Source organism: Eschscholzia californica, unplaced genomic scaffold, assembly GCF_041429995.1.
Source record: "Eschscholzia californica isolate CP2 unplaced genomic scaffold, dmEscCali1.0.p SCAF_1, whole genome shotgun sequence".
Classification (NCBI taxonomy): domain Eukaryota; kingdom Viridiplantae; phylum Streptophyta; class Magnoliopsida; order Ranunculales; family Papaveraceae; genus Eschscholzia; species Eschscholzia californica.
Window position 1 is genome coordinate 19,256,794 of NW_028238198.1, and position 12,780 is coordinate 19,269,573.

Below are 12,780 nucleotides of genomic sequence, written 5' to 3' on the forward strand. Positions count from 1 at the left end.
GGCTATTGTTACGTTCAAGTTTGATGTAATTAACAAAATCATTCACATAAGAATTACAAAATTTATCATTCAAACCATTTTCATGTTGTGGAGCTCCTTTGAAGTACTCTAACCACCAGGAGTTCCCTACCTAAAATCTCAACATAAAAACTTTAGTACTAATTTCTTTTGAGTTGTTTAGTTAGTGTAGGGCGGAATAGTATCAGGCCAAGCAAGTGAAGTACACGATTCTTGTTTTATGGACACAATTTTTTCTTTTGTGTTAATTACTTTACTTATTCCAAAATTTTGTTGAAAACAATATGGGCAATTTGTTAATCGCTAGAACAATTCATGTTTCTTTAGTAATATTTCAGTACCATAATTGCTAGAGTTTAAAAGTTCACAGAGGTTTTAGAATTTAGGGTTTACGTTGAGATTTGAGGTGGTTAACAAAATCAGTCACATAAGAGTCATTCAATTTGTTATTCCCGAACACTTCACTCATCTCCTTGGCTTTTTTCCTCAACACCTCACCTTCTTCACTCACCATTGCAACCTTCAATGACTTAGCCACTGACTCACTACTAAACGTTCCGTTTTGTTCATTCCTTGGTATCTCCAAACCAACTTTTTTCCCTTCGAAAACCCTAGCATTCAAACCTTGATCATTTAACATGGGTAGAAGAATTAAAACTCGGCCGAATGAAAGACCCTCAATCACTGAGTTGAACCCACAGTGAGTCAAAAACCCACCTATACTCGCGTGCCTCAATATTTTTACTTGGGGCACCCACCCCATGTAAACGACACCACGACCTCTTGTTCTTTCTTGAAACCCTAATGGTAAACTAGTTGAGTTTTCGACCGATCCAGGAGGCTTTCTCAGTACCCAAAGGAAAGGTAACTCAGACGATTCCAAACCAAGAGCTAACTCGTTCACTTGGTCTTGAGTTAATACCGATTCAGTACCTAATGCCACATAAACTACACGCCCTTCTTTCTGCTTATCTAACCATTCCTTTATTTCCACCCAAGTTCCGTTATCTTGTGCTTCTTTATCCTCACTTTCTCCTGTTACTGGAGGAAGCAATCCTATCGGAATTACATGTTTTTGGTAAAGCTGATCGAGTAGACCCAACCATTTGGATTCAAACTCGGTACAACTTCTAACACAGATATACGAGCTATCTCTAATTACCATCCCAAACCTGTGTGTATCAGGAACACCATTTTCATCTTGTGGAGCTCCCTTGAAGTACTCTAACAATTCATGTACCCGATAAACGATACCGGAGTCGAAGGGGACCCACTTCGGCACTGTCGTATAATCGTCAAGATCCACACGGTTGCTGCTAAGAAGTTCAGATGGTGGGCCACCAAAAGCCATTATAGCTGCAGGAAAAACAGAGAAGTAAACACAAGGAACTCCCAGGTTTTCAGAGATTTTTGGTAACCAATAAGAAGCAAAATCATGGATAATCCAATCTGGTTTAGAGTTTTCAATGAAAGAAGAAAAAGAAGATTGTAATCCATCAAAAGCTCCTTTAAGGACTTGTATTTTTTCGATAGGAACGTCGGTAGAACACTCAGCGTTTTCGGGTAAATTTTGGATGTGATCATGAGAGAAAGGAAGGGTAATAAGAGTAATGAGAGAAGAGAGATTAGATGGGATTTTGGGAAGTCTTTGGATATTTCTTGGGGTGGAGATGAAGGAGATTCTAATACCCTTTGAAGCTAAGGATTTGGATAGATGAAAAAAGGGGATAAGATGACCCATGGCTAACCATGGAAACATGACCACATGAACATCTTGCCCTCCTTGTTCTTTAGTATCCATGGCAGCAAGAAAGAGACTAGGTATGAAGAAGATAAAATTCACCTCTTCAAGATGAGGCACATGAATTTTTTAACTAAAAGTTTGTCTTAAATCTTGAATTATTCATGTCCTATGAAAAGATGCAACAAAAAGATGAAAAGCTGCCATTTTTATTATAAAATAGTATATTACCTTTTATTACACTAATGTTATCTTGACATATAAAAAACACTGTGCCAAAAATGGAAGTATGTGGTGGCCAACTATTATTATTCCTACTATTATTCCTACTAAGTCCACATATTAGACACAAATATCTTCTTTTTTTAGAAAACTATATCCATATAACACTCAAAATGTTAACTTTTGATGAAAATTTCTAAATGCATATCTCTATTAACATGTGTTTTTTGGAGTAGATGTTAACTATTACAGCCCTGATATTTTGCCCGGTCACTCACTAGAGTGAATCCCCGTCACCTCACTCTGCCGGAATTCATCTGGGATAGTGGTCGGACATAACAACATTTTTTAACTATTAAGTACCAAATTTTAAGAAATGGAGTTTTAATTATCTTCTATGGTTGATTGAATATTGGGTTTTCTTCGGTTAAAAGTTCAAAAACATTCATATCTTAATACATGTCTTCAGAATACCTTTTTTTTTTCGTTAAACTTGTTTTCAGAATACCTGATAGGAAAACTTTTTGTGACATCAAGTTCCACGGAGAGGCTTTGAGCCAACTTTTTTAATCGGACCATTAGTTTAGGATTCATTGTCATGGATAGAAGTGAAGTCCTTTATGGAACATTAAGTTGAAAGGCGCCGAAAATCCTTCACAGATTGTGTGTGGATCTTGCATGAATTTAAAATTACTAATCTCTAAATAATAAAGAAAATAGAATGCACAGACAAATAAAATTTCAGAAAAAAAAATTTGATTATTATTACGAGGTAATTTCTCGAAAGGTCAAAATAATATTGAAAATGACAAGAAAAACACAAAATATTTGAAAATTATTATTCAGGTCAAAAAGTGTCCAAATACTAAAATACTTTTTTTTGTCATTTTGTGTAACTAAATTCTTTTATTTTTCTTTAAATTTAAATCGATATAACTTTTTTTTGAGATGTCGGATTTCTATAAAACTTATATATTAAGAAATGATTTTTCATTAGCTTTCTAACAAGATCAACTTTCAATATTTTTTTTCAAAAAAAAAAATCAGAAAAAAATAGCATTTTTCTCCTTTACGTTTTTCTGCAAACGTGTTTGCATAAATCTGTTATGCAAACGTGTTTGCAAAAATCTGTTATACAAACGTGTTTGCACACAAGTGTTTGCATAATGTAAACTGCAAACATGTATTTGCATATTGTGAACTGCAAAAATGTGTTTGCATATTGTGAACTGTGTTTGTAAATTTTAGATTGCAAACATGATTTGCAAGCTTCGCAGGATATAATCTTGAGTTGCATATCTTGCAAACTCAATTTGCAAATCGATAATATAAACTAAGAGTATGTGTATACAAAATCTTGCGTTTGAAATTGATTTCATCATTCATCATATAACCCTAGTGTCAATACTGTTGGATACATCATCTAAATTCTATCCTGAGAAGTGATAAGAACCGTAAAAACTTGGCCATTATCGGAAAACTCACATTGGTCTTTGATCTAAAAGAAGCATTCGGCTTTTTCACCGATTCCTCATTTCTAGTTTGGTAAAACTCACTTTGATTTTTAAGTCTTCTTTTCATACTAATCATCGTCATCCTCAATAGGATTGTTAAAGGAGAATCATCAACGAGCTAACTAGTGGTGCACTTTCATATGGGTTAATGTTATAGTTGTGTTCGATCTTGGTGGTGGTGCTTCTAATGTTTCCATCCTTGGAATCCCATATGAAAAAAATTTCGAGAAAATTCAGTTCTTCTCCGCATCATCTTCAAGTAACCATCAGACACAAAAGATGTCTCTTAAAATTGACACCTTCTCTGGTAAGTGAAAAGCAATGAGGATGAATCTCCAAGCAACCATTATGTTTTTTGATCAACAACAAATATTACTAAATGCTTCATAACTTCTCTGTAACATTAGTTTATACAAAACATATAGATCAAAGAACGAGATTTATTAGAAACATTTCAAATCCAATTGCCATACTTTATAGCAACCAATTGAGCACAAGCAGAAATGACACCTACTGGAATCTTTCATATTCTTGAACAATCTCAGAGCCTCTTTAGATTTAGCAAAACCGGTTATCATAGTCGTCCATGCCATCTTACTCTTCGTAGGTAAAACCCAATAAACAACTAAACTGCCCCTTCCATATCTCATTTTTTTTTGGCATAAGCACAATGAAAGACGCCCAAGAAATCACAACTCTTTCAGACATTTCATCGAACATTTCGCGTCCAAATTTCACATATATATATGTATCAACCTGTTACCAACATATAATATATCTCTTTATCATCCTCTCTAGCACAAATGTACACCACAATAAATACAACGTCAACAAATTCAAATGACATCTTTCATTCAACAACAACACAAGGATGATATAATATTAATACTCCGACAACAAGTGTTGATGTGTTCCTCAACTTACAATAGTTGGTTGAATGGTATGAGAGCTAAACCTACCAGTTAGTGTGAGAATAAGCATCTCGGGTTGTATACCTACATTAACAGAGTGTGTTCATACCTGATTGATCGATCATGAATAGTAGATTGAAAGCAGTAATATCATAGCAATTGAAGAAGAAAAATGTTCGAAGTTGAAGAAGTAGTAGATTCGAAGAAGCAGATTTGAAGAAGAAGCGAAAAAACCCTCGAGATCTAGTGAGTTTCGTGAGAATGAAAATGTGTTTTTAATGGGTAAGAGTAAGGGTAAGTTTGGAATAATTTTTTTAGGAAATGACCTGATTGATAATTATATTAATTTTAACTTTGTTTATCATTAACCATAATATTTTGGTCACTTATAGTAAACAAGGAATGAAATTTCGGTTTCGGTGGAAATTTCGGTCGGTCCAAAAGTGGAAACGTTTCGTAGAAATGTTTCGGTCAGTGTGGAAATCTTACAAATCTACAGAAATGATAGAAATATGATGCAATTATGTATAACAAGATTATTAAATCATAATGAAGCATAAAAATGATGTTTAACATTATCTATTAGTTTGAGGGAGTATTAACAATTACACAGTTACTTCCGGGGGTAAATTGAATAATTTTTTGGCTATAACACCCAAAAGATAACATTCTTACTAATAATAATTAACAAACTATGTTAGTTTGAGAAGGTATCGTCAATTACACAGTTATATTAGAGGTGTTACTAAGATAAAACCAATTTAGGCAGTTAAGTCAAGTCGTAAATCATTCAAATAGATTTAAAAACCATGGAAAACATAACATAAAAATCAAAAAAGATCTAAGAGAAATGAAGATGAAAAAGACGAAGAAATGGATATTTTTCTAGTATTAGTTTCTCTGATTTTTTTGCTAGACTTCTACTATGTCGGTCGAAATTTCCATCATGTCGGTGGAAATTTCGATATTTCCCACAACTTCGGTGGAAATTTCGATCATGTCGGTGGAAACTATGCAGGAAATAGTTGTAAGTGTTATTTCGTGCACCTAATCTCATTTTAGGAAACGTTTCGCGAAATTTCGGTGAAATTTCGAGAAGTTTCATTCCTTGATAGTAAATAGAAAATGTTAGTTGTTTTTTTAGCTAATATGAAATCTTTTACTACCTAAATAGTCATTTTCCCTATTATTACTTCACTTGACTTGAAATTAAACTACAAATATTGACTTATTTATAAACTAAAATTTTAACTCACCAACTATAACCACTGCTTACATGATTTTCATTACTGATAAAATAACTTACCACTAAATTGACCCACTCGTATGTAGAGATAAGAAGAAAATCTATATAATGAAAATAATCTCGTATTGCAGTTCCTTGTCTTGATATTAATCTGGGTGCTTCTAAAGGCGCTTTACCTTTTTTACTCAGGTTTGCCTTCATTCTTGGCACTTCTCTTGAGCATCGGATTGAGCAGTCCGAGATCCACGAACCACACAGTTTGAGGGCACTAAGACTTCTCTAATCATCGGGGTGCAAAGAGAGAAAGCGGGCCTAAGTAAAATAGGGGTGCCTATAGACGTTCCTTATTGTTTCATGCCTTGTAATATCTAGAAAAGACAAAATTCATCAGTGCTACCCTCGTTCGTTTATTGTGAATTTGAAGTTGGAAAGTAGCTTTGATGTTCAGATTTGAGGTAGCAAACCAAACCGATCACATAAGAGTCCTGCAATTTCTCGTTGCCAAACACTTGACTCATCTCCTTAGCTTTCTTCCTCGACACCTCACCTTCTTCACTCACCATTACAATCCTCAACGTCTCCGCCACTGACTCACTACTAAACGATCCGTCCTGTTCAGTCCTTGGTATCTTTTCAAGTCTTCGGGTTTCGTACGAGGTTTGTTAAAAAGCTCAGATGGTGGGCCAACATAAGCCATTATAGCTGCAGGGAAAACACAAAATGGAACACAAGGAACACCCAATTTTCAGAGATTTTTGGTAACCAATAAGAAGCAAAGTCATGGATAATCCAATCTGGTTTAGAGTTTTCAATGAAAGTAGAAAGAGAATATCGTAATCCATCAAAAGCTCTCTCAAGGACTTGTGTTTTTTTTATAGAAATGCCCTTAGAGCGCACAGCGTTCTCGGGTAGTTTTTGGATGTGCTCATCGGAGAAGGGAAGGCTGATAAGAGTAATGAGAGAAAGAGAGATTTGATGGGATTTTGGGGAGTCTTTGCGTGTTTCTTGGAGTGGAAATGAAGGAGATTCTAATGGAAAATGCTAAGTGTAAAAAAAATCTTTGACAAAATTCTAAAAGATCGGCCTGGATCAAAGTCAAACTTTGATCAACTTTTGTCTTTTAGGGTCCGTTTGATACGTTAGAATGTGTGAGTAAGAAAATCGACTTTTTTCTAATAGGAAAGAAAATGACTTTCTTTCTCATAAGAAAGTCAAGTTCTAGTGTTTAATTGATTATGAGAAAACTTGGAGTGCCTTTAAAATTCAAATCAATTACTTCAAAAAAAACTCGAACCAATTTGATTCTCCTTCATTTTTTTTATTCTCTCATCTGTTTCCATCTCTTTTCTTCCTCCTCCATTTCTATCACTTTCTGTATATATCTAGAGAGATGCTGCTTCATATAGACAATAGAGAGGAGAGAAGCCATCAATGGGTAATTCAATACCTACAACCAACAGACATGGAAGTGTTTCATGGTCTGGTCTTATCTTCTTGGTAAGGTTGCAGAAAATCTTGGGCTGCCTTCAAAAAGTGTTTCATGGTCTCATTTTCTTTATTGTAAAAATGCTTTAAGGTGGCCAATACGTGGACAACTGTTTTTTTTGTATGGACAACTATTTTCGGGTCCGGTGCGAGTCAATTATGCTTGACTTAGTTGACTTTGATTTAATAAGGGGACAACTTCATAAAGTCTTAAATACTAACAGTTACTAACTTGTGGACCATTAACAAAATAATAGTTCAAAATTGAAAACCTAAGTTGTCTTCTTCTTCATCATCTTCTTCTTCTTCCTTCTTCTTCCTTCTTCTTAGTCTTATTCTTATTCTTGTACTGCTACTAAAAGTAAACTATAGTTTTTACCACTTCCTTTTGTTTTTTATCAAACCCTAGATGAATGAAGAAGATAAAACTCATCAATCTCCACTTCCCTTATTCTTTAGTAAACTATAGTTTCTATCACTTCTCTTTGTTTTTTATTGAACTATAGTTTCTACTACTTCCCTTTGTGGATTTGGCCACCTTCTTTAAAGCCAGAGACATGGAAGTCAAGGAAGTTTGTGGATTTGGGTTGTGATCTTTGCAAATCAATTCTAATTTCAGATTTGGGTTGAATTTATCCCAATTTGGTATTAGGGTTTCAAACCATTAATGACTTCATCACTTTCTCAGTATTCTGCTATTTGAATGCATGAGTTCAAAATCATTAGCAAGAAATCACAGTTCGAAACCGGACTTGGAGAAAATCATGGAAAAATATTAGGGTTCCAAATCTTCCCCAAATATCAGATTGGTATTTGCATCCACTCTAATCCTTTATGGCGTCAGTTCTCTGCTTCTACTCTTTAATCCCTTTTGACTGTTTACTCCATTTATGCACTTTATTTGTGATTTGGGTTACCTCCTAGTAATAACTTTGCCTCTTTTTTTTTTTGAAAGTAAGTACATAAACTTAAGCGTCTGTTACAATATCCAAAATAAAACAAACATAAAGGAACACAAATTACAACAACATAAAACCGATATGAGGAATTGCACAAAAAAGCTTCGTTTGGTGGTGCTTTCTTCATTCTGAAGCTTATAAGCCCTCCAACTCTTCAAGAGAATGCTATGACAATTGATCTTGAGAGACCTTTCGATTAATTGAAAAACGAAGGTAGTACCTGTTCTTCTGGTTGGTTGAATGATGAAACTTTTACCTAACTTCCTGTGACATAGAAGATGGATTAAACAAGCACCTACAGTTTCAAGAAGAAACATCGGTGACTGCAAGATGGAATCAAAAATTGATTCTGAGGTATCCCGCCAGTATTCTCCATGTACAGAGACCATATCCGCTTGAGTTCTACCGAGTAGAATCAGGTCAGACACCTGGTAAATGGGATCGCCGTCATAGCCCGAGTATAAATACCCTGTTAATCCGACAAACGATCGCAAATGAGTTGCGACAAAGGGTGGAAGTGAAAATGTTACAGAACTTAGATAGAAAGTTAAATCAGTTTGATAACCAGCTTCAAAGGTAATCAACAAAAAGTGATTTGGAAGGAAAACAACAGAAATTGCACGACAGAGTAGGAGAATTATATTCGACATATAGTGTCGTCCCGGGTCGAATGGAAAGTTGAGGTGTATTTTATATGTTATTCGGTTGATCCAGAGGCCAAAGTGGCCAGCTACTGTTCGATTCATGGGAAACACTATATAACTAGGAGAAGATATATGATCGAAGTAGACATAAATGTTCAACATGATAAGAAGACTGACAGAGTCGAAATCATGATATACAATAGCGGTACATGACCTTAGAGGTCTGGCGAGATTGAAGAAAAAATTTAAAATTTGGGTTTGTTTATTTATTGACTTGAGATGGAGAAGATAAAAACTCATTTGATGAGCAATCAGTTCGATCCCTGGAAGACAATACCTAATAACCAATTCTCGGGGTTCAAATGAGTTAAATCGGTCATTAAAAACAGACATGCAATGGGTGGAAAGAGTTCTGGCCTCTAAGATTGAAACAAAGATTATGAGTAAGTATAGAGAGAGAGAGAGACTTCTGGATTATAAGAGAATACTAAGCTACTATATAGGGGAGTTGAAAGATTAAAATTACAGCGGAGACGAAACTATAACCTCAGTTATATAAAAAAAGAGATAAGAGACCTTCCCTGTTTTTGTGCCATGTTGATTAGCCGTCTCTACTTTTGCTGATTCCCCCTTTGATACCTTATGCCTATGAAGTAAAACCCTTACTGATGAGTTTGATAGTTCTTCGATTTTTCAAGCCTCTGAGTTTGATAGTTCTTCGATTTTCAGGCGATTGATTAGATCGACAGTGTATAGGGGGCTAGGGTTGTTTTATGTTCGCTTGTGATCTAAAAATTGAAGAGTGGAAGCTGTTTATGGGAGATTAGGGTTGTAGGTTTGAGAATTTTGGAGATGAAACTAGGGTTTTCGTGAAAAAGAAGAGAGAGGGGAAAAAACCTTTGTGACGTCAGCCCACTCTCTCTCTCTCTCCTAAAAAAACCCTGCCTCCGAACCCTCAATAACTTTGCCTCTTTGATACCTTGATAAAGTTTCATGATTTGATTTTTAGAAAAAGTGATAAGATCTCTTTGCCTCTTTGAGCCTATGTTTCAGATTTTCTTCTACCACATGAACATACTTGTATTAGAATCATTAACCAGAATCATCATGTAACTTTACATCATAAAACAAAGTTCAACAGATTTAGGATGACCAAAACGCTTGAGATTTATACGCATTCAAGATCCCTCTGGCTCTCAATCACGCATCTAGCATGGCAACTATTTCAATCTTCAATTAAGGTTCTATGATCTAATTTGAAAGTCGAGAGAGGAACAGATTGTTGGGTTTTACTCCATACTCATGTTTATAGCGGATCTCAGACATCTCATGTCTAACATTAGTATCCCAGGATCACATGCATAAATTAATATTAACTAAGTTAAACTAGAAGGTTACCTTAATCGCTAGTTTTCCCTCGAACCTTTCCAATCGCTTTAGAAGACCAAGAGCTCCAATTGTTGCTCCTCTACGTGGGACACCAAATGGACTCCTTAATCTCCCACCTTGAAGGTCCGCTAGTACCCCAATAATAGTTTGATACGAAGAACACTTCTTCTTGACTAGTTGATAGCTTTTGGAAATTAGCTCACTTTCTCCTCTCTACTTGATGTGGTAGAGTAAGAAAGCTATATGAGAAATTCCACGTCTTATTCTCTGCCCTAAGAGTCTTTATATAGAACCCTAATAAGAGTCCACCTTTAATTTGGTTTTCTAAAAGAGCCTTTAGAATAAGATTAAGGAAATTGCCGAAAATAACAACTAGTTGATATTTTCTCAATTCCTCGAGGAGGTGACGTCGAAACCCCTTTTTCAGGCGTTTTTGCTATCTTTGCCTAAACTTGTTTTAGGCCTATGAGATATATTTATGGGACACTCCCATTATTCATATCTCACTCCCACTAGTCATATCATCTGATTAAATAGCCATTCTTATGTGTAACCCGTTGTAGGATCTGATCAAAATTAGCCGCGGATTACCTCGTAATTCGACGATCGTAGTTGGTTTTTTGCCAAACACTACGACCCCTAAATTAATCGGACTTGATGATCTTCATCAATTGTCATGTCCGATAAATTGCTTGCATTGCAATCTTGGTCGAAGGACATCTCCTTCATAGATGGAATATTAGATTAAAGAGGCAGTTTAGAGAGAGAAATGTGAGACGGGAGGAGAGAGAACGGGACTTTGAGAGGGTGAGAATTCGATTTTGAGAGGGCATTCTAAATGGGACTATGCCCGGCCCAATCCCGGCCGGGGTATGTGGCCGACTGATATTCAGAGAGAGAAAGTGAATTTTCTCTCTAAATATCAGTCTGCCACATACCCCGGCTGGGATTGGGTCGGGATTGTGGTCGGGCATTCTATCATTGTTGTAATTAGGTGGTAAAAAATCTAGGGTATTTTTCCTACTTTCTTTTACCATGAGAAATGAGCTTTCTCACTCTTTCGATCCAATCAAACAGCAAACAATTTACTTTCCCGTGAAAACGACTTTCTCACTCCTATTTTCCCATGTATCAAACAAACCCTTAATGAAAATGAGTCATTAGGTCGGAATTTTGTCGAAGGTTTTGTACATGTAACACTCCCGGATTCTAACACCCTATTAAGCTAAGGATTTGGAGAGATGAAAAAAGGGGACTAGATGACCAATGGACAACCACAGAAACAATGTGCCAACCTCATGAAAGTACGTGGTGGCCAATTATTATCATTATTATTGGTTTTCCAATTGGGTATCTAAAGTGTATCACGCATAAATATCTTATATAACACGGAAAATGTGAACTTTAACTTATTAAAAATTTCTAAATGCATTTTAGAAAAAAAAATTATTTTCATTTCTATTGAAGTTGGAATTCAAACAAGATTTCTGAGCTGTATAAAGTCATCATTGCCACCACTGTTGAACAAGTAGAACTCCGACCTCTGATTTCAGCTAATTTTTCTTTACAACTCAGTATATAAATTCATCACTAAATTGATTGTCAATCGACTAGGGTCTTGCTTAGAATATGTGGACTCAAAATGCGTTTGTTCCAGGTCGTCAAATCATGGTTAATATTATTATTACTCGGGGACTAATCCATTCGATGCATAATTCCAAAGTCAAAAAGGTGATTTTTCTCTTAAGATAGACATAGCCAAGGCATATGACACAGTCATCTGAACCTTCCTAGAACAAATATCGAGAGCCACTGGTATTAATGGTACATTCCTTAATCTGATTTTATCATGCATTATCAGTCCTAGATTTAATATTCAGTTTAATGGGAAGTTAGTCGGGAACTTTACGACCAGTAAAGGCCTAAGACGGGAGTATCCTCTATCACCCTACCTCTTCATATTAACCTCGCAGTCACTTTCGCTCTTGATTTCTCATTATGAACATCATAGACAGTTTACAGGTTTCAAGATCAATCAAATCAGCCTAACAATCACACATTTATTATTTGGGGATGATTTGATTGTCTTTGGTAATGCTACTATTACAAATTTGGAAGCCTTTATACAAATCATGAGCTATCACTCGGAATTTTCTAGCCAAAGAGTATATTTTGATAAATCTTTCTTGTTCTTTGGTCGTGGAGTCCCTTATGATATAATGTCTCGGTTTATTAACCTTCTGAATGCCCCTTTAATGCCAAACCATGTGAAATACTTGGGTGCATTTTTACAGAAACTGAGTAATCGTATCTAGAGTCATGAATGGTTAGTGGAGAAATTTAACAAAACCCTTTCGGGTTGGAAATACAAATTCATCTCCCAAGTAGGTAGAGCAGTCTTTGTTAAATCAGTTTTATCTTCATTTTACACTTACCCATTTAGCTATCAATTACATCCTAAGCATACCATTCGTCAATCGTAACAGGCAAAACGTAATTTTTGGTGGGGCCACACTCAATGTGAAACTAAAATGCATTTTATTAATTGGGATATAATTTACAGTGTTAAAAAGTACGGTGAATTAGGCATTAGGTCTTTATACTAGGTCAATGAATCTTTGATGGCTAAAATGACTTGGCACTTACTCACT

At 35.5% G+C, this 12,780-nt stretch overlaps 1 protein-coding gene across 1 annotated transcript; it reads right to left on the reverse strand.

Moving 5' to 3' along the window:
* Positions 1–310: 310 nt before the first annotated feature.
* Positions 311–1,969, reverse strand: LOC147564887 (UDP-glycosyltransferase 91C1-like). The gene has a single exon (XM_086650879.1). It carries the CDS (start codon positions 1,817–1,819, stop codon positions 401–403), a length of 1,419 nt encoding a protein of 472 aa, XP_086507005.1. The 5' UTR covers positions 1,820–1,969; the 3' UTR covers positions 311–400.
* Positions 1,970–12,780: the final 10,811 nt, after the last annotated feature.